At 34.4% G+C, this 23,720-nt stretch overlaps 1 protein-coding gene across 1 annotated transcript in view; it reads left to right on the forward strand.

Annotated features, from left to right (window-relative positions):
* LOC149786624 (uncharacterized) overlaps positions 1-18,644 on the forward strand; it is a 31,733-nt gene extending 13,089 nt beyond the window's left edge. Inside the window, exons 2-7 of the mRNA XM_089977139.1 lie at positions 2,730-2,882; positions 4,184-4,402; positions 7,386-7,676; positions 8,617-9,189; positions 9,919-10,134; positions 16,474-18,644. Coding sequence (XP_089833265.1) covers positions 2,730-2,882; positions 4,184-4,402; positions 7,386-7,676; positions 8,617-9,189; positions 9,919-10,134; positions 16,474-16,850 — 1,829 coding nt within the window. The 3' untranslated portion in view covers positions 16,851-18,644. The remainder of the gene's footprint in view (positions 1-2,729; positions 2,883-4,183; positions 4,403-7,385; positions 7,677-8,616; positions 9,190-9,918; positions 10,135-16,473) is intronic.
* The last annotated feature ends 5,076 nt before the right edge of the window (positions 18,645-23,720 follow it).

Here is a 23,720-nt window from a genome sequence, read left to right on the forward strand (position 1 = left end):
AATAGACATTATTTAAAAATGTCACAGGGTGGGATATGATGTGTAATCACCACAAATTATGGTGCTTTGGTTATCGTTATCTAGGAGATGATCGACCAGGGTGGTATTGCCAGATAGAGCAAACAATACAAGAAAATATGAAATTAATGGATGGAATAACAGAGATCTGAGAAAATTTGGAGTGAATTTTGTTGACTAAGTTTGTACACATGTATTTACTTTTTCTTAAGATATGTCTAAAAAAGATTGAATTTATTTTATTTTAGACTGATAAGGTTCGGCTTGTAGTAAAATGATGCAATATATTTTGAGGCAGACATGTACATTATAGATCATTTTCAGGATGAAAATTGCAAATAACTTTTGCATGCACAGTGTATAGAATAATTTAACTCATTTAAAGCATTCGCCTTTTAGATTCTAATTGATCAATATTGGAAATCAAATTAACATTTTGTAAAACGCTAGTTAATACTGCTTTATGTAAAATCACTCGGTGCTCAATGTGTCTTGAACAGAACTTCTCCCCCATTGCAAAATAGGCAAAATAGGCCCTTGAGATCAATGTTTCTTTATTTACTGACTTTTTATACATTTTGTGTTATATACTTATTTTCCAGCTGCTGTGTACAATAGAATTACGCAATTGATGATGATGTGTATCGTCACAAATCACGGTTGGGATCCACTACGCTTTATTTTCACCCTTGGTTCCCTGTTGTAAGAATTCCTCATTTCTTGTGCATATACCTTCTTAACTAAATATTGCGGGACTGAGGAATAGATTTTCTTCGAAGTTTGATCTAACATGGCCTTTCACGCTGAAGCCAACCAGATATATCCAATTTCAAGCAGTATTATCGATGGATAAGATGTCAGTTTTGCTAATGTAGAAGAGCTTATATCATCGACCCGTTGATGACGTATATTTTTGTTTATGCATATTGATGTAACACGAGGAAATTCAATTGTTATTTTTCCCATATGTTGCCTTGAATTTAAGATACAGTACAGCTCACAAGCAATTCGTCGTTTCTCGACGCGTCACAGTGGGGTACATAATCCTCTATCTCCCATAATGCTCTCTCCGCAATAGCACGGAACGGAGGGGTTCATTTCTACAAGTCACTAAGGCTCCTCTGTAGGAAGGTCCTTGCAACTCCTCCATTGAGGCGGACATTACTGACTGACGTTGAATAGTAAATGCATGAAGATCACCCATGGACAAATTGAGATGTCAAAGGCAATTTACAATCGGATATCATCTGAAGGATATCAGCTAAAGAATCTTTCATCTTTATGTCGATTATATATTTGAATAATAAAAAAGAATCATCTCAGAATAGTCTTGTATATGCAGTGCATATGTTCTTCGAAAAGGTTTTCTGGCTTCTTTTGCAGTATCTCTGTTTGCAGTTATTGCCAGTATTAACATTAGTATGGATTCCCGATTAAATCTAAACAATGTATCCCCTACATCTAAACAATGTAGCCCCAACATTTTACATCATCATCAATGGAAAGCAGATATGTGACATTTCCAGGAATTTTACGATTTTTATTGAAAGAAATCTGAACAAAATTATTGATCTGACGAGAGGCACGCATTTCGGCTTCACTCGAACAGCATAAATTTATCATATTGTTACAAAAACACTAATCCTCTGGGATAAGGATAGTTAAATTCCAAATGACAACAACTGTTATTTATAATAAAGAAAAGAACAGAAAACACCGAATTAATGCTGAAATTCTAATTACTTGCTTAGTCCGGAAGCAGTAATGGCGTTACACGCTGGCAACAACAGCTACATATATTCCGGAGGTTCAAAATGTTCAATAGAGCCAGCCGGATTCATCCACATAGGGCCTACTTAATGGTGCGACCATTAAAACATGGGGGGAGGATACGAGAACTATGTTTTCTTTCTGACAGGGATTGTTATATTATTTCATTAAAATATATGTCTTGAACAGAGTAAGCATTTAGTCACCAACATTATCAGAGCAAGACAGTTGCGTTCAAGCTTTTCCGAGAGTGGCCTTGTCCCCCCCCCCCCCCCTTTTCCCCTTAATGAATAAATGGTCTTTCCCTAAAAGAGACTAATTTAGCAGATGTTCTACAGGAATGAAAGCCGTTGCCGTTGTCGACACGAAAATAATGATGAGAATTATAAGCAAACGAATGTGTTTGTTTCGGTTTTGGAATGTGTCATTTATATTAAAATAAATCCTATGACTTGAGGCGTCTGTTTTACAGACCCAGATATAATCCAGCAATTAACAGCGGAAGTTTCTTAATTATTCGGAATTAAACTGAATTAAATGCATTGTTGAAATGAGCAATGATATGGAAAAATAGCAATGATTTCAAGTTGAATCCCACATATTCAATAACAGATGCAATAACAGATATTTAGGTTTTATTTTTCCCAAACTAAACAAACGATTTGCGCTATCGATCGTAATCTGCTCGACTGCATGTACTTGCTTCAGCATAAATTCTACGATTTTTGAGACGGTCAGATATCACTATCCAACACCTCTCTCTCTGTGAATATTTAAGTAAAGTGTCTTGAAATAATATTCTGTTTTGAAAGACTACAGCCCTAGCAAATGTTCAGCATAGAGTGTTCTTTGCTCTTGTGTTTACCTTTTAAACATGATTGATACAAAAGTAAAAAATCATACAAAATTACATATTACATCTGGGAACCTTTATGTTGTAGTGGCAGACACTGATGAAGGAGACAGAACAGAATGCCTTCCTTCTCATGTGCTAAAACTTCCATCAGAGGACTGGGGATTCAACGTTTTTCTGGATGATTTGGCCGACAATATCAGCGACGATGAATTAGAGAGACTGAAAAATTATGTGTCTGGTATACTAGTAATTTCTTTTTAAATTCAAGAGTTGTCGTTAGACTGCAGATTGCGAGTCAACGAGATAGATCTATGAATGGATGGTTATATATGGATAGAGCGATGGATGAAAGGATGAATGGATGAATATCTAGATATATAGAATGAAGAAAGAATCAATGGAGAAATTGATATTTTCTATGAAAATAATAGGTAATAAAATGCTTATATGATTAAGTAATTAAACAAACACAAACCAATATATGACGGTTGATCCAAACTTTTATGGACACTGCATACAACATATATTAGCGAAATATATTAAAGAAAAGCTTATTAGTGAAAAATCTGCATATTTTAGTCACACCATGTCTGAAAATATCTCTACAATTTTATAAAAGTATCACACTTATGGACTATAATAGTTTATTTACAATATGACGTGAGGGTACCCGTAACGTCTATGAAAGTTATGAGTTGGACCACATAACTTCGTGTGATTTAAATTGTTAAACGGCCTTTATTTCATTCTGAAAACTGTACTACGGATTACCCAGCCTCTTCCCTCCTTGGATATTACATGGGGTACTACATATGAAAGAATACAATCATCACAAAGTTCAGAATTTATTAATATAACGGTTTTTCATGAACTTTTGACTTTATCAATGCTGTGTTCCTACAGTTCGCATCTCTTGGCCTTTTTCATACGGGTTTAGTTTTATATGCCTGTTTTACAATTTACTTTAGATGGCATCCAGCTGAAAAAAATTCAATCGGAATAAAAGTAATACTCATAAGCATTATATATATAGTGCAAAAGATCAATTTTTGCAGGGATCTTATTGATCTAAGTAACATGCAGACATCAGCATATATTAAAACTGAAATGTTATTTAAGCCGTGCCGAGTAATCCTATTTGACCTAAATGAAATGGTTATGTTTATGAATCTTTATAAAAATATTTTTCTTCAAATGTCAAACGTTGGTTCCGAAATGGACGAAAATATTGAAGGTAATCACTAAAGTGTAAAAATATTTTCCTTCAAATGTCAAACTTTGGTTCCGAAATGGACGAAAATATTGAAGGTAATCACTAAAGTGTAATTACTATAGCCGATGTATCTTTATTTCTTATGCAGCGTCCACGACAGATTGGGTCAAAACTTGTATATGTTGATTTGGGAAAAGAATTAGCTACATGTAATCATTTCGATACGGTATTTTAAACATGTACATTGCAATCTTTCTGAAAAGAATGTTTCCAGGTTTTAGAAATCATTTATTTACACTACTTATCATTATTCTTACATTAATCAGGGGATGGAGGTCTCGGCTTAGGAATTCTCGAGCAGATTGACACTCCACTTGAACTGTTTAAAATCCTGAAGAAAAGAATGATTGTCAGCAAGGACAACTTGATCTTTCTACAGGGTATGCTGTGGCACCTAAAAAACAAAGAACTTCATACAAAAGCTGTGGAGTATGCGAGGAACGTTGGCAATACGCTATTTTTCTATGCCCCATCTGACAAGCCAGGTACAAATTAATATTACCTACCGTTTTTATAATGCAAGAGATATGAGTACAGGTACTTCCTTTTTGAGATACTGAGCAATTATCTGCGTAATGGAAAAAACGATAACATCTTTGCCAGTAGATAAGTCTCAAATAAACTGACGGACAATTTTGTAGTTTTGCTCACTGGTTCATACTGTTAGACTCGTAATTATGACATCATTTTGTCCGTCATTTAGTTCTAGAAAGCTAATGACTATTCTTCACATACAAGTGGGTATTTTCTGTGGTGCAAATCTAGCAAATCCTTACAAGAATAATTAACAGAATTTCAAATGCTAACTTTACTGGAAGGGCTTACAGATAGGTTACTTTTAGGATATGGGAGGCGGGAATCTAAACTGTCTTGCCACTAGTCTATTAATAGTGAGCACCAACAATGGGTCATATCAGTTTTGTCGTTTTTAAGTTTAAGCTAGGATAAACCATGCAATGGATGCACGGTTTAGCCATCAATGTATATGCAGTATGAATAACCTTACAATCTTTGGAAATTGAATTGGTTGTATTAGCTTCCGAGCAACCAATAACACAGTGTAAAGGGGTTCGAATTAAGTATATCCAGCCACCTATACAAAAGTATTGCACGTCTCCTGAGCTACATTTGTTTGGGCTGTTCAAGACAAAGTATTATCATATTCCTACATAGTATATATTAATCATATGGACAAAGGGAGGAAACTCTTGTCCATTAACCCGCTTTGTTAGATGGGGACATTTTAAGCTGGGCGACACATCGAATAGGATGCACACATTTTCGGGAGTTGAGGAGGGTTTTATCGTAATGAGGTCTGGTGAGTATATTCCCTGAAACATAAGTTTACTAAATAAATGTGTTCTCTTCTTTGAATGCATTTCATGAACACATAAATGTTAGAAGAACAGGTAATATGAGAAGGGAATCATCATACTTCTACCAAGGGCATCCTTCAAGGAAAGAATTATTGGATACCCTATATTCTTATATGAAGGAAAGTCCACTCTCCTAACTTGACACCAGCATAGTCGAATATCAAGTAATTATTGAACTGTTCTTGCGGATGACTTTTACGTACAAATATAGCGAAAGCGCCACACTACTGTCCATTAGTAGATTGTGTGGTGTCACTTGGGTCTGGTATCATTTGGGCACCAGACATAAGATTCAAATCTTGTCGCTCCAAAGCTAAATCTTATGGATACAATCTGAAGAAATGTGTGAATGCCAGTCAACAGCTTTTATTGTGTTTTGGATAGAAATGTTACATTCGAAAACGAGACTCTCAGAGATCGCTCTAATTTCAAAAGATGAAATCTTCATGGGGCTTTTATACATGGATCCGTCCCATGAGTCATTTGTTACACCACTGACGTAGGTATAATTCTACTTCAGTCGTGATACTGACATCGCTATCAAGACTACTAGAAATGGCGCACCACTTGGTCAGCATGGTCTTTTCAAAGGGTGCAAGAAAAGTCGGCAGAGCGGAATCAAATCTACTACCGCAAGGAGCATGCCCTGGAGTTACAAGAACCAAATGACTGTTATATGCAACATGCGTACATTATGGAAACGGACGATGTTGAGATTGGTGGTAAACTCAACTCGCAGATGGAAAAAACGTTGGGATGGGTCGAGATCCAAATTTTTTGTGGTATGCATTTCGTACCGTAAAGATCACGTCGCCATCATCACTGACGTTGGCACTCCATGACACATTCTTTGGAACTCTGTTATTATTTGGCAGTAGGGTAAGGGAAGTGAAAAGGCTTTCAACACAGGAACTGCTCAAGCAAGTAGCCATGCCTAATGCTCACACCTTCAGGCCCAATTTGTCTCAGCCACAAACGAGTGGTAATCGTTGGCAAAGAAACAAGAATCCTAATACTACCCAGCAACTGTTTTGACTTCAATCAAATTCCCAGGTAGACACAATACATATAGGGGTAAGTTAATAAAGAGACTAAGAAACAAGGTTTCTCTTTCTCCAAAACCTCTCGACATCAACTGTTGACTCGCTACCCCGTCCGACCACAGACGACTGACCGGCTGAACCAGACTCTTTTTCAACAGCGTTGGATCAATATTTATTCAGCCAAACAAATGGGTGATCTAAGTTGTTGTTGTTGGGGGTGGGGGGAGGGGGTGTGCTTCAGATTTCATTAAGCCAACTCCCTCCTATTGCTTCATCTCCTTTTGTAACCAAATAAATAATGATGTTTGTTTTTCTGGGATGTAATTGGGTGTATTTTAAACACATTTAATTAAATTAGTAAATTTTTGCACCTTTGAGGTAACCTTTTTTTTACAGATGCATTGGAGTTGGAAATAGAGCTTACTTAATCTTAAACATTTAATGATCTTAAGTAAAAAAAAATGATTCGAAACGCACCTGTACGATGTTTGTCATACCTCAAAGATCACTTTTTGTATGGTTGCTGGCTCCTAGGCCGTTTATCAGGATCAGCAGGTAGACTGCTAATTCATTTAGTTTAGAATAAAACCATTTACACAAACTGAATCTTAAATGTCTTTTACGTTTATCCGACTCATATGGGCAGTAAATGATAGTTTTGTGAAAAGGGCATTAATAGACAATTACAGCGGACCGCCAAATATGAATACATTTCGCGATCTCGTACACATAATACTTTTGAGACAAACATGATTTTACAAGGACTTGTTAAGAAAATGGGAATTTATATTGTGCAAAGTATAACTATTTATTGTGATCTATGGAATCAGCCTGTATTTTGTCGCATATTAAAATTTTCTAGGCAAGATAGGAGATCATACCATGCCTGACTTTCATAGCGGTCACGTACAATGAATCCGTATAATAAAAAAAACGATCCCCAAATTACACAGTTGCATGATTAACTTGAACATGGTTTCCTTAAATTGTAGAAAATAAACAAATTAAATATGTGTATGTTTTCTTATCACATTTCCTTTACCTTTAAGAAAATGGTTACAAGTATGTCAAATTCCACGTTCAAGGAAGGGACTTCAGCAAGATTAAACGGAGGGATTTAGAACAACTTAGAACCACCGTGTCCCAAGTCATCATGATTCCACCACAGTTTGTCTTGATTAGTGGCTTGGAACCGAGCTCGAGTTTTATCATTACCTTTATGATGCCAGAGTATTACGTCTCTCTGCTTGTTGAACTGTTAAGCAAGACAAATATTCATGACCTTACAGAGCTTGGAATAGATACTGTCTATATCGACGACAAGAAGATTTCCCTTTCTGGTGAGTACAAGAGATGTTCATGATATGAACTTAATTTAGTAGCTTCTCGTAAGGAAGGCAATACAAGATATCAGGCGTGTCTATGTTCTAGATAAAGTAATTAAATCATGCAGCATTATCAGTTTATTATTCATTTAGAGGTGGAAACGAATAAGAAGAAAACAAAGAAGACGATTGAAGTTCTGCATATAACTTGAGTAGAAAACCAAAGCATTTACGTGATTTATTACAAGTTCCATTATCTATTGCATCACCTTTTTAGGAGTGTTGCTAGCGAAGCAAGAAAGAAAATTAGAATGGGAAATATGTATATCAAGAAGCAAGGAAACTTAAATAAAAATGGTATTTACTGATTCATTTCTTGAACATAGAAAAAATCGTTCAAAATGTGGCACTGCATCATTTTACTTGTGTCGCAGTAAAATTTCCTTTTTATGTTGAAACTGTTTACACTTTGCAAATATAATCCAATCCTTTAAGTAAATGTTATTGTCGTGATGTCATCCACATTCACACACAGAGAAAGAGAACACTAGATGACATAATCCTGATTTGACGTTTACAGACTAGCACTGATTGGGACTGAGTTTTTATTTAAGCGTTTATTCATATTAATGACTAAATAAATATGACAGAAGCTTGCGTGTAAAATTATCGTTGCCTGATTGGTTACTTGGTAGTTAGTCGATTGATAAATGACACTTTCAACACATTTTTTAATGTAACATTATGAGGAAATGGGAGCCAAGTGCTTCTCTCAAGGACACAGTTGAGTCATCCAACCAAGATGACCTTGGTGGGTATCGAAACAACGATACTTGTATTAAGAATGTGACGCTCTACCAACTGAGCCAATATGGCTACTGAAAACAGCAGCGTTAGTGATTTTTAATATATTTACATACTCGTTCATTATATTGTTTTAAAACATATACTTTAGGAGCTGAAGAATTTGAAGTTCTGCAGTCTCCAGAGGAGCAGAAATTAGCAAAAACATTCGCAAGATTACAATTCGCGGAACAACAACTTGAGCAGAGAGACATAGAATGTCTCAAGCTGAGTAGGGAGTTAGAAGCGAGCAGACAGAAACTAAAGCAGGCAGGTTCTAATAAACAGAACAATGACTGGATGGATGTCTTATGTCAACAACACGTATTTCAAAAAGATACTCTGGATCCTATAAATGGGGAAGTGGCATCACTGAAGATTCAGAGTGCTTTGGCGAACTTGAGATTTTCTTTGAGAAAAGTAAAAGATTTGAACTATGACACAGATGTCATAATGAATCTACTGCAGGCCAATTCCTACCTTGTTGACATCCGGGTGCGTGCGGCATTTATTAGTCTCATAAAACATATGATGACAGACATCGAACAGCAGAAGGCTGTCCTAACGTCCCAGCAACACACTATTCAACTTCTCCAGTTTGTTTCGAGGAGTAATCCCCAGGACTCAGTCATGATTTTATTGTCACACCTATGGAAAATATTTCAACAATTTTCATTTCAAGCAGGTAATATAAGTATCATCATTAGTAGTAGTAGTAGTAGTAGTAGCAGCAGCAGTAGTCGTAGTAGTATTGATATTAGTAGCACTAGAGTCATCGTCATCATCATCATCATCAAAATCATCATTATCATCTTTGTTATTATTAACCATTTACTATGATGGGTGTATGAACGTCAGTGTCCTGAACAAAATTTCCGTGGACAAGATTGGTTTATATACTAAAATGTAAACAAAAATTACAACCTAAGAAAATAATATATAAACCATAGTATAAGCATTTTCATAGTCTGAAAAGTGAATGTGATATCTAGAGGCGGATGGATTGTTTTTGGAAGAATAACATTACAAATTATATTGAGTGGAAACTATCAAATTTAAACAGACGTCTACTGTGTTATCAACTAAAAATCAGTCTCTAACGACTGTGCATTTACATTATGGATTTAACATGTATGCAAAGACGTGATTTTTTAAAAACGTACACATGTGTATCGATTTTGCCTGGAAAAGGCACTACAACATTAATCTCTAATTGTGAGAGGTAGATAAACACGAAAGGTGTGTACCAATGTTTTATTTCCAATCCATCTAATTTCAATCAGTTGTTTATCTTTACCTTCATTTGTAGTATCAATTCCGTATCTGGTTTTGTTATCGCAATTTTATTGCGTCGTCAATTAAATGTGTGTGCTACCATGAAAGAAATGCATCAACTTAATTTTCTTTTTCAAAGTAATCAGCGTGAATATCCCAGTGAATATCCCAGGTGAAGCAGTTCAAATACTCCGAAAATACAGCCATCTTTTGAACAAGAAGGAGAAGCAAATTCTGCGCAAGTTCCATAACTGGTCCCGTGAAGAAATTGGTCACGTGGAAAAAAATCCTGACATCTTTTTAGAAATGTTGGTATTAAAAGAGTGCCAGCGCGTTGGAGGTTCGATCAATCTAGGTAAGCATTTCATTTGTCAAACTTAAATGTTAGACGAGTCGTACTATAACTCGAATTCCGTCTTATTTCTGTTTTGACCTGTTTTTATAATTTTAAGGACCAAACCTGAAATCACAAACTGAGACGCTGCTAGGGTATGAGTGCGCAAATGATGCAGATATTTTAGGAATCTGAGAACAAAGTTGCACGTATATGCACTCTGAACAGTTTCAATTTTTATTTAACTGTTATGATAAAATGAATACATATGAATATAAACGCGAATTAAGAAACAGAGGTACTTATTTTATCAAAATGCCTCTGTCCATTCCAAAGTTTCTTAGGTGTTTGTTAGTAAGGGTGCTCGGAAATCCCACTAATTATTTATAACGGAGAAAAGCGTATACTAGAGAGGTTCTGAAAATAATGTTTTGCCAATATTTGCGCATGCGCTAATTTGTATACATTTCAAGAAGGTGAGATTATAGTTCAGCATGACTTAGCGGAAAATTACTGATTATTGTCATGTTCAAGTCAGTGCACGAGCGAATGTGCAAAGTAAATGATAGAATGAAAAAGGTGAAGGACACTTGAGTTTCTTGCAAAAGTAGGAAAAATTGTTATTAAACGATGTCATACGAACCGCTAAAGAAGAAATCAATCTTGGCTGCAAAGTTTCAAAACCTTGTCTCTTACATTACAAATGGTTACAAAGGGACACTAAGACGGATGGTATTTTGTGTAATATTTGCAAACATTCTGGGGAAAATAAACCTTTGACGTCTTAATTTGAATTTTAGGACGTCAGTTCTCACATGACAAGCCAGGAGACAATATAACATCTATTTTGGAGCAGAGATATCCACGTGACAATACCTGTTAACTGCGGAAATTTCTACCAAACAACCATAAATAAAAGATTAAACAATCCCAACTTAAGGTCGGCACTTTGGAACTTCATAAACCAATTGTAATTTAAATAAGTCTTGTTCAAAGCCAAACAATGGCTTCTGACCGATGCTTCTGGAAGTTAATACTGCACATGATGGAGACCAGTCAGCTTACTAATGAAAGACATCTGCCTTCACATGCTAATATTATAATCCAATAACATAATTATATCATGTATACCAGCTGCAGTGCACGGAACTAAATGAGTTATCCCTGCAACTTTCTCAATATCACCCATTAGAAAACAATGTTCGTAACCCAACGATTCAACAGCACGAAGACACAAAGGTTGCTCCGATTGTGCTTTGTTTGAACAGGCGAGAGAAAGTTTGTATATGGGAGTAAGTTAGCGCAGTCCGTCATACAGTTATTTATCAATCCAATACAGAAAAGTGTATATTCATGACTCCAGAATGCAAAAGATATCGTCACAAAGTCATTTTTATCATTGTTATTCACCGTGTGAGATATTATGAGCTTTTAGTGACCTCCTTTATAACTGAAAATGCATTTCAGCTGACAAAATAAATTCTCACTCGCTTGTAGGAAGTAGAACAACCATCTATTATCGAAATCATACTCTAACCCACCCTCAGACTGTATCCTTCCAGTCTGTTTCTGAGCTTAATATGTCCCTTATCTATGTATGAAAAATGTTTTGTGTGGAGAACATACTCTGCCTTATGCTCGTGAACGGTTTTCTGTCAGTGTAGGAAATGTATACTAGTGGTGATGCATATGTGAGGATGCACCATCAGCTAGCACGGTCTGGTGGCGATGATAGATGTTGCAGCGTCTATTAAGAGCGCCGTGGTTCTGAGCTCATTTTGGGTGCTAGTAGAGATTCGTTCACCAGAAGGAACTGCAATCTCTCTACCCACGTTTTCGTTGTCGCAAACAGTTCAGCCTGCATTTTTGCCTGTTAGACATCTATTTGAACCGAAGCATTTCCGGCAGTTTACTTCGACGAAGTATCGATTAGTTTGGGTCGTGTTTCGTCTTGCATAGCGTGAAGTACTAATATTCATGTTCTGAAGACTAGCTAATAAGAAAAAACAAAATGAAACGAGAAACTAGAGTTTTGTGATGTGTGGCCATAAGGCAATTGACGGAAACTTATTTGTAGTATTCGTGCGTTTAAGAACCTTGCAAGTAGCAACGACTGTTTCCTGAGGGGAAATAGAGGAAATATGGACTTTCAATTCAGACGTACGCAAGTAGTATTTTATTCGCAAGGTAGTGAGACCCCTTGCGTGTAACACTACGTTTCATTAAATGATTTAACTTTTTCTCAAATATGCCGATAGTTATTTCTAAACTTCTGTGATGTTCAGATGCCTGAGCAGTCGTCTGATAATATTAGGATTCATCATGAAAATGCGGAGCACTATAGTATTCACACTTCCGTCAGTTCATCGCTACATCTGTCATTCCTTTTTACGCTTTAAATAGACATCATAGCTCTGTAATTTGCACACATAACTGGACGCCATTGTGATAAGTGAATTGCCTGATATTTGCAAATTTAGATGGAGTTATTGCCTTTGTTCCGTGAACATTACCTTTCCATTATAACATATCAGTATACCAAGCATTGATCATTAAACATTTAACATATATTGGTGAAATTTGCGTGAAACGTGTCTCTTAGTGGAATAGATGTGCTTTTTATTAATCTTGTTTCGTTAATTCCAGTTTTTGATAAAGTTATGACATTTGAACATTAACTTTATATCTTCGCATGGGATATTGATTGCAAATAGGATAGTTTTGTGACCCTCAAATACTCAGGAATGACATATGGAATTACATTAAGATGCCTTTACAAGGCTTTATATTTTCAGATCCATCTTTGACAAAGTTATTGATATTTTGTTTTTCCTCTCCATCATATTAAATCTCTTCTACAGCTGATCATTGTAAACAAAATTGCTCAGAAACAGTTCATGATGTTCTGGTATAATCTTTTTTGTACACTATCTGAATAATTAGATGCGCCTTTTCTTTGTTAGATGGTGAAATATCAGCACCACTTTGGATAGAATTATGCTCCTTGACAATACATTTTATATGTTCACATAGCTCAAGAACCAGTCAACATATTCTGAGATGATATTAAGGTAACATTGTCTGAACCACGCACATGTTTCCTATATGAATTTAGTTTCATTGAAAAGAGTTATGGTTTCTTCAGTTGCGCATCTTGGTTACTTGGATTCTGCAAGATAACTTCACAACCACTTGATGAATTGCAACCAAATTGTGGCATATGACGGTACAGTCCTTGAGTTTGCTTTCAAGTATTCCATACTTTAGTGGAACTTTGAACTGCTTTCCCATCCTTGTGACTTCCACGGCATAACTTTAATGAACTTCGTTGGTTTTCACCCAAATTGGGCTTGCAGAATTACATCGATGAGACATTGAATGCGTTGAATTTCAAGTGATCTACGTTATCATTTTTAGGAGTACATTGAATGCGTTTGATTTACGTTATCATTTTAAGGAGTACATTGAATGCGTTTAATTCACGTTATCATTTTATGGAGTACACTGAATGCGTTTAATTTACGTTATCATTTTAAGGAGTACATTGAATGTATTTAATTTACGTTATCATTTTTAGGAGTACATTGAATGCGTTTAATTCACGTTATCATTTTATGGAGTACATTGAATGCGTTTAATTTACGTTATCATTTTAAGGAGTACATTGAATGTATTTAATTTACATTATCATTTTTAGGAGTACATTGAATGTGTTTAATTCACGTTATCATTTTAAGGAGTACATTGAATGCATTTAATTTACGTTATCATTTTAAGGAGTACATTGAATGCGTTTGATTTACGTATCATTTTAAGGAGTACATTGAATGCGTTTAATTTACTTTATCATTTTATGGAGTACATTGAATGCGTTTAATTTACGTTATCATTTTAATGAGTACATTGAATGTATTTAATTTACGTTATCATTTTTAGGAGTACATTGAATGCATTTAATTTACGTTATCTTTTTAAGGATACATTTAATGCATTTAATTTACCTTATCATATTAGGGAGTACATTGAATGCATTTAATTTACGCTATCATTTTAAGGAGTACATTGAATGTGTTTAATTTACGTTACCATTTTAAGGAGTACATTAAATGCGTTTAATTTACGTTATCATTTAAGTAGTACATTGAATGCGTTTGATTTACGTTATCATTTTAAGGAGTACATTGAATGCATTTAAATTACGTTATCATTTTAAGGAGTATATTTAATGCGTTTGGTTTAGAGTGTTCTTATAATTTTAGGTGGTTATGGCCCTTGATGCCCTTGCTCCTAATTTTGCTTTCCGCAGCATGGCTTTAATAAGGAATAATAGATGGCATATACACTGTATGGAATGTTTATCTATTTAGACTTACCGTTAAAACATCATTGTCTTGTAAAATGTGACGTATCGACGTATTGATATTCAAAATTCTGGTATTCTGAGGGTGATATTAAAGATATAATATATTTTCATATCATATCCAGATAATTCAGGTATTTTCCGCAGATATAGATAAATTATAGTTTGGCTCTAAGCTCTATATACTTAACATTTGATAACGCTATCATTTGTATATCATCTATGTATGTGAGACAAAACCATATTTCTGAGTGATACGCAAGTTCTGTCATTAATGTGAATATTTTGAATAAAGATCTTTCTTTAAGAATCTTGGTCAATTTGGTTTAGAGGCTTAAAAAACGAATTTTGGAACAATTTTTTATGTGTGGCCATTATCTGCATACAAAATATTTGGTAACGTTGTGAAGTAAATTGTCCTCGACACAAGTTCGAAATGGCAAACATGCCAACCATGCCTTTCTTGCAACAAATGCAGTACTTATTCCGTGAATACCATAAATGAATTGCTAGAAGCAGCACAATATTACTTTGATAGGAGATATAAACGTTGTCACACTCCAGTGATTGACAAAGGATTATGCAGAGATATACTCTGGTTTGCAATTATTCTCAAAGGGTTCTATCTACAAATAGATCTTACCCAGTGTTACCGTTTATTCATACATTATGGTTGCGGGAGCCGCTTTCTTGAAATTGTATTATCGCTTCTTCTCCTGAAAAGATGGTAATATCAACACCGGGATTGAACAGAAAGGTTTATAATGATGAATATTTAGCCTTACATTTAAATTCTGCGGCTCAGACATAACAGCCATTTTGAAAATCGTGTTATTCATTCATCCTAAATGGATAGCATGTCAACATTTTTACACTAAAATACATCTTACGAGATCAGGTTGGTTCAGAATGAAAATAATGCCATCCACACATCAAACATGACTTTTGGGCAGCCAACATATATGCTTTTTATCTTTACGCATACTTTGACATTGTTTATTTCTTCGAAAATACATTTTGTGATGTCTACTTACTTTTAAATAAAAAGGATACCTATCTGAGATCTAGTATCTCGACTATCGCAGCCATGCTGAATTCTTGCAATGTCAACAGAATACTTCTTATGGTGTAAAATTGCTCCAAAATAAAATAATTCCGATCTGACATCTATCATGACCACAATATGACAATATTGAAATATTTATTACTGAACAAAAATGGTGCTAATCGTGCATTCAGTATAGCTGCCACTACAACTTATACTGATGTCTAGCTGGTCATTAAAGAAAATTGTACTGCTTTTACATTCAATATGGCGGCTAATTTGACAATCTTTCATGCCGCCCAAGAATATTAGATGTTTCAACACTAATCAGCTAAAAAAAGAAATGTTTATATTTGGAATTCCCGGATATTCTTCTTGGGGACCGATAAACGCGTGTCTAAACTTAAAATAAACTGACATCATGTTTTCAAGATTGTGCATGAACTTGAATTTATTCAGTCATCATGGAAACAATAAGGTGGATAAAGAAAAATCATGTGATCTAGTTTTTACTTTTATCTTCAACGAAAAACTTTAATGATGTTGCAATCCTGTTACGCCTCAATGGTCTTACACTAAATAACAGAAAGAAGCTAAAGAAACAATTTGCATAAAACCTAACAAATAACATAATTCTCTAAGTTAAAAAATGAAGAACTTAAGAGGACCTTACATCATTGTGAATTATATGCACAATAATCCTAAATATATTATTTAAAGAGTCCAGAATAGCGTTCCGAATGAATTCCGGGTCCTCGAATGTGCTCATTAAGTACCCCAACTTGCAAACTTGCAAACAGGTTTATTATTAAGTCTGCTTTTAAAACTAGTCGTGCACCAAAGTAAAATTATATTATATATATATCTATCTATCTATCTATCTATATATATATATATATATATATATATATATATATATATATATATATATATATATATTTGTTTTGTTCTTTAGCAAAGTACCTACCACCATTGTTGGAGGAGATCCACCAAAAAGACCTTGCTAAGAAATATATGGAGGACATTAGAAGACTGGAGAATGAAAAAAGAAGACAAAGTAATGAAGCCACAGCCCATGGTGCTCAACCACAGAGTAGGACATTTAATGAACAGCAACAAAGTCATCAGCTAGATGAAATGAATACCAGGCTGCAAAACGTGGAAAAGATGATCAAGGAACTCGAAGATAGGAGAGTTGAATGTCCCGATCTCTTAAAAGATCTCATTAACCCCATGAATATGCCAGTTTGGGGCTCTAAGGCTTCGTCCTTCTTGAAGGGACAAACAGAGGGAGGGCATTCCCATTCATTACTTGAACCTTTTTTATCATGATGACGCCTGCACATAGAAAATAAAGCATATTACTCTGAATTAATTTATTTAAAATTAGTGAGTATCAATATTCATGGTTCTGAAAGAAATGGCTTTATCTGTACTTCGGATAAGAGTGATCTATTGTCATCATATAAATGTTCATTTTCATTTGACTTTTAGACTCGTGATTTGTGTTAAGTCCATGAGAATGTGTACAACAAACAATATGAAATTGACAGTGCATACTTAGATCCTAGAACATTAACATGCTCTCTTGAATAATGAACAAGACGGTCGAGAACACGTTTCCTAATTATTAGAATCCTCATAACTACATTTCTTACCCTTTCATAAGGTTAAATCAAGTGAAGACATGTATACTGCTATACATTTTCACATACGTGAACATTCAGAGTGTGCGCCATGTCGTTATATTAGTTATTGTACAATTCTTAAAAAATGGATCACTATATAATAATATCTTATATCCTTCACAATTATCCTCTGAGATAGATAACACATATCCAGGACTCTGAACATGAGCTAGACAATACATAGTCATTTGTTTAAAAATAGTAATTAAATAAGGTCAGTGTGCAGTTTGAGCATTGCAAGCAAGCAACACTAATTAATATTTAATTACGACGTTAGAGACAAGGTACCATGTTAGAGTGCTAGACGGGTAGTCCTAACGTTTGCAGTTTGGAATCCGGCCATTCCAGCCAGGGTCGACTACTTCCTGGCATTATGTGTCCAATAATGTCTTGAAAGTGCCGATAAAAAATTCAGAATGATCAACAAACCATTGCACACAAACTATTATCTATTTGTCATGATTTTGTCTCTTGTTCTTAATAATATACATTAGCCAATTTCCCCTTTAATATTATAGATCATCAATAGTTATGCTTCGTAGATCATAATAATAAGCAGTTTTATACGCATTCAGTTCCATACTGTTTCGTATCTAAGTGTACAATTTTACCAAGGACAGCGCAACTAGTATAGAAGGTGATTCATTTTGTATCGCTGGTTCTTAAATAACCAATGTTAGCATAACACTAATAATTCAATTTATCCGACTTGTATAGGACTCTAACTGAACTGATACAAGAATCAGGATAACTGTGCTGTACGACCTTTGTTAATTTTTGAAGAGAAAAATATTGTATAACATTCAGTTAAGGTATGTCGTTCCATCTTTCAGTGGCTTTTATTTGAAAGATTGTCATCATTATATTATTTTTAGTGTGATTCGATATGCAAATTCTCATTAATTAAATCCTTTAAACTCAGCGGTTTAGTTCAAGACATTGGTAACAGAGGAATCTATTTTTAGCACATCGTTTGAATGCATTTGATGTTGTAGATAGTGATTCATTTATATGGTGAATAGACGGTGTCTTTGATTAACTGATTGCACACCTGTATTACTGTTGGTAATTGCACGTCCATACTATGGCTTTTTCCATACAGTATGCTATGGGTTGATCAGATTGAATCAATGTTGTGATTTTTGTATTGTTAATGAATATAATTCTTATTAATCATATGTCTTCTCATTGGCCTATATATAAGTCCTTGGTTAGCTGACCTTGGACTTATAAATAGGTCAGTATAAAAATGATGACTAATAATGCTAATATTTATTTTAAAAATCACATATGCATGTAAAACCTTGTTTTTTATCACTTCTTTTGTGCTTACGTGAATCTACTTCAGACAGACAATGCTTACAGGAATTAAAACAATAAATTCACTGTCAGTTATGTTATTGACAATAATCATAAAATAGATTTATGCAGTTTTCCATACATGTGTTTTTTTTTTCTTTCATTGTAAATTCAGCTTGGGAAATTGTGCTCTCGAACGCTAATTTTGTGTGAAATGTTAAAATATTCATTCACTGAAATGGTATCATATATACACATATTTAAGCTGCAGTTGACGTGTTCGCAGTTTGATCAGAATCAATAGACATGGAGATTTTTCTAGAATTATGCAGTTTTCCAAAAATGTGTTATTTTCTTTTCAATGCAAATTCAGGCAGGGAAATTAAGCTCTCGAACGCTAATTTTGTGAGAAATGTGTGTTCTGAAATGGTAAAATATTCATTCATTGAAATTGTCTCATATATACATATATTTGAGCTGCAGTTGACGTTTCGCAATTAGATCAGAAAGTTGTTTTATATTTCCAAGGACTAACCTGTCCTTCCATTCTGCACTACACAGCAAAGAATAATTATGAAAGTAAATTAATCATGTTTCTAGCACCCCTGTGGATATTAAAGCCAGATCATGGTGTTAGTCACTGCTGGTGAGCAGTATGCTGACCTGTATTAGCCTATGGTCGTATCATGTATATTAACGACATTAGCTGGTACGTGATTTGCAAGTTTGGACCTGGACTACACACATAACTCAAGGTAATGACAAGTCAGAAATGTTTAAACTTTTCAGAACTGGCCTTGATACTTGACTTGAAAGAACACAGATTCATCATTTTCAGATCTGTTTATTTTAGTGTCTCGTCCTGGTATCACGAGTGTAATATTTAGCCTGATGACTAAATGTTTTATGAAAAGCAAACCCTCCATGATAATCTGCTAACAAATGTTTGAACCACATCCCCAGTCTCAACGCTAAGGTCACCACCAATGTAATTGTATGGTTTGTATAATTGCTCATAGTATAATGGTCGCGCCACATATGTATCATGTATACTTGCTATGTTATGTATCCTAGTCAAAACCCCTTCAGGGAAAGAATTAGTTTGTTAATTGTATCATTGTCCAGAATGGAACATTTGAAACAATGAAGACATTTTAAAGTAACTTTGACCACATATATAGCTTTCCTGTACGATGTGTTAAATACCATATCCACCTCCCAGGATTCAAGTTGAAGATTACAGTAAAGGACACATTCACTCTTACTGGAAACCACTATTTATATATTTTTATACATTATCTACAATTCGTATGTCATGACTAGATGTTGTGTCACGTACCAAAGATACGATCCCCTATGTTTAACTTAATGGCAAGGAAAATTATATATCTTGTCTTGAGATTTTCTCGGGTATTCGTGTCCATATTTCTGGCTACAAGCTCAAGATTGCAACAAAAGATAATGCAGGTCAGCAGCTATTTTCCTTAATAAGATTGTCACTTTTTAACCCCTATATATATGTTGAGGAAAATTTATTAAAGTCCACGCCTTCTCGTGCAAACGTCAGGCTAATTCATGTAAGGTCAAGGTCATTACGAGGAAAATGGAAAATGGTCATGATACATGATTATCATGTACCCTTTGTAGTATTCCTATTAAGATTTAATTTACCAAACGTTTAGCAGTGGTGTCGCTTCCACAGCAAAAAGGCAAATAATTACTGAGCAAAGTATGACCACACGTAATGCAAATGTTGCTTGCGATGTACTGTACCATTATGGTGTCCAGGATGTCTCTCCTAGCAACGATTTGGCTTCTATGGCAGCAAAATAGGAGCGAATTTGTCTGATATGAGTCTGACCCAAGGCACCTGCCTTATTGCTTATTGTAATAGAATAACGTTTTTCCGTTCAGGTCAATGTATGGCAAATGAGCAATACTTGGAGAACATGGACGTCTTGTTATATTCAAACATCAGAGCGATGTTATTAAAACAAATGATCTTAGTTTTAAAGGCTACTCATGAACTACTTTCTTTGAAACAAATAGCCCATGTTTCTTATAATATAGTATGATAGCATTCACGCCACTGCATATTTAAATTGCTCATTTGAAAAACATGCACCATGTGATTAATTGCAGTTAAGAGCCTACAAAAAGTTTAAAGTAATTTACTAAAGCACATTGTATCTCCTTCGAATTCATTGTAGCACGTTAGGCCAAGCTGACGTGCGTGACATGAAGTATGTGAGGATTCATGGCAGATATATTTTACTTTTAAAAATTGAATACATGATTTTAAATTAGTCATACTTTATAAATCTGAATCTATTCATCCAGTAACCTAAAATAACACACACTCACACACAGTCACACACACACACACACAGATATATATATATATATATATATATATATATATATATATATATATATATATATAATGAGTGAGTCGGACAGAAGAAAGAGTATTATCTTTGATGATAACTGTACCGAATGAGACGAATAGAACCAGTCCAAGAGTTTCGGCACATATGAATCTGTATGCACGCACCTACCTCCATAATCTCTTTACTTTGTGCACATTCCTCCAAATTGCTGGAACTTAGTTGTAGATATAGGCATTCATGCATAACGGACACACTCATCTGGTGGCCCATAAATGCTAATTCTCCTCTAAATAAGTATTCCAACAACATACAGTATTAAATGTTTAATGATTTATTGTAATATACACGAACCAGATTGAAGACGATTCAGAGAACTATAAGAGGGTGCGTAAATATATGCAATGGAGTCATATGGAGAAAAATGTTATTATATGAACCTCGACCTGCCAAAAATATTGAAATAGCATGAGAATTGTGCGACATATGTAAAATATTTCAATAAATAGGAATTAAATAAGCAGCATATTTGCTAAATTAAGGAAAGATAAAAAAACTTATTTTTATTATTACTTTTATACTATATGTTACACTATACGTTTGGAACGACCAGGGCTACCCTTATATTAACCATATGCAGAGTATAGGTGAATTGGCATAATGAACTGGATCATAACCACAAATGGAATTACATAAGTAAGAACCCTGGCCTATTGTAGTTGTAAAATTGAAAAGTTAAAAGTTCTTTGTTATAATCATTTTTATATGTATTTATTACGGCTGGTTGTTTACACGCATCATTCACTTGGAACAGCAAGGGTTACTCTAACAACATGCTGAGTATAGGTGTATTGGTAGAATTACTTGGATTAGAACCACAGTCCCATGAAAGTCATCACAGGTTTGCTGACAATCATGGCTTAACTTTAAATATCTAAGTCTAATCTTAGTCTACTGACCAGCATCTGTTTGCTCACTCAACCGGACTGTTTCATTTTAAACAGGTTCAGTATTTGGCAAACAACTAAAACATCAAAATTATATTCTCAGCAGAGACGAAAATAATAAAAATCGTTTATTGTCTTTTTAAATAAGATTTCACCACAATAAGTAAATTACGTTCATTAATTCAATAAAACGGAAGTCTACATATGGATATGTATTGCATCTCAGCAAATATTAAAAAGGGATAGAAAAGGTAGAACTGACTTTACGTTGATTATATCCTTAAATGTAAATAGCGAACCTAACTAAAATACTACACAATTATGTGCACAAAAACATGTAAATAATTTATTGAAGCACTGAAGTTGGCGATGCTCGAACCACTTGAATAACGGATATAGAAAATTAGATTTCCGCTATTAAATATAGAAGCAGTTCGATGCCAGTGCATCGCATTTGAAGATAAATAAGATCCAGACAATGAAATATGTATGCCACCTTCTCTATGATTTGAAATTCTCCGATTCAATACTGGGCACTGATATTGTTACTTTTTTCATATTCTTTTTTGATGAAGCCCAGAATGACGATATGTAGAACTTATTTTGGAAATGAATGTGCATGCACCGTTTATCTTCGATTGTACTTCTGGAACCATTTCTTGTTCAAATAGCCAGTGTAGTGTTATTTGACCTTCCAAGAAATGAATATGTCAAACATGGTGAGATATTTTGAACTTATGAGGCTTCGTACATATATATAATGCATCATATAAAACTAAGTAGTTTTGCCCCTTATATAGCAAATATTAGAAAATAATAGAAAATACAAAAATAATCTTGGGAGCTATTTCATTATGTAGAGAGAATCTCAACCACATAATTATGCTATGCTTCTGACATGCAAATCACTGGACAGTAAATGCTAAAACATGCACGAGTAAAATGTGTCATTATTTTTCCCAGTAATAATTTATTTTCAGTTACATGTCTTAATGTACGAGGTTAGAAAATATTGGAGTTTTTGAAGATGACCTAAATTCAAACTTTTGACCCTATTTAAGACAGCATTTCAACATGTGTTCCATTTTAAAAAAGCTAATTATATCTCAAATATAACAGACAGTCTACTTTCCACACATACACCACTACTCAACTCAATGGTGTTCTCTAAAGATCCAACATTAAGTTGCCATTATTACGCTCCATTTATCATATTTTCCCATCCCTATTTATATTATATAGACATCAGTCTTTGTTGTCATCTGTATTGTATTAAAAATGACCAGGTAGAATGAAACAGTAACAAAGTGAATAGATAATGACTATTGGGGGAGAAAGAATCTTGTAAAATTTAAGACTTGTCTTGAATAGCTAAACACTTAATCTAGGGATTTAAAAATCTTTTTTTTCAGGATAAATGTGGTAAATATATTCTCCTTTATTTATATATTTACTTGCTGAAAAATGTCAACACGTGTATTTTAGTCCAACGAAGAAACACGTGCAGGATAATGAGAGGTAATACATGTGCACACACTCTATTCGAACGAGAGATCCTTTGCATAAATGTCTTTCGTTTCACTGTGAGATAGCGTGTATTACATTATAAAAAAGACACGAATAATAATACATCATATAGTCAGTGAAATACTAATATCTGTCTAGGACACAGGTTGTAGCCTCCCAAAACAGAAGACACGTGGGTCCAAGGATAGTAGAATATTTCACCCTCAATAACATAGATTTTCATAGACAAAGAGAGATAATTATTTGCTCTTTAATTTTATATAATTATTTTGATCTTATTTCAAGAACGCATCACATTGGGATAATACACACACACATCCATTTGTGCCGTCTTTGTTTATATAATGTTCTAAA

The sequence above is a fragment of the Sinohyriopsis cumingii genome, chromosome 12 (assembly GCF_028554795.1).
Source record: "Sinohyriopsis cumingii isolate HCF-2022 chromosome 12, ASM2855479v2, whole genome shotgun sequence".
NCBI lineage: Eukaryota > Metazoa > Mollusca > Bivalvia > Unionida > Unionidae > Sinohyriopsis > Sinohyriopsis cumingii.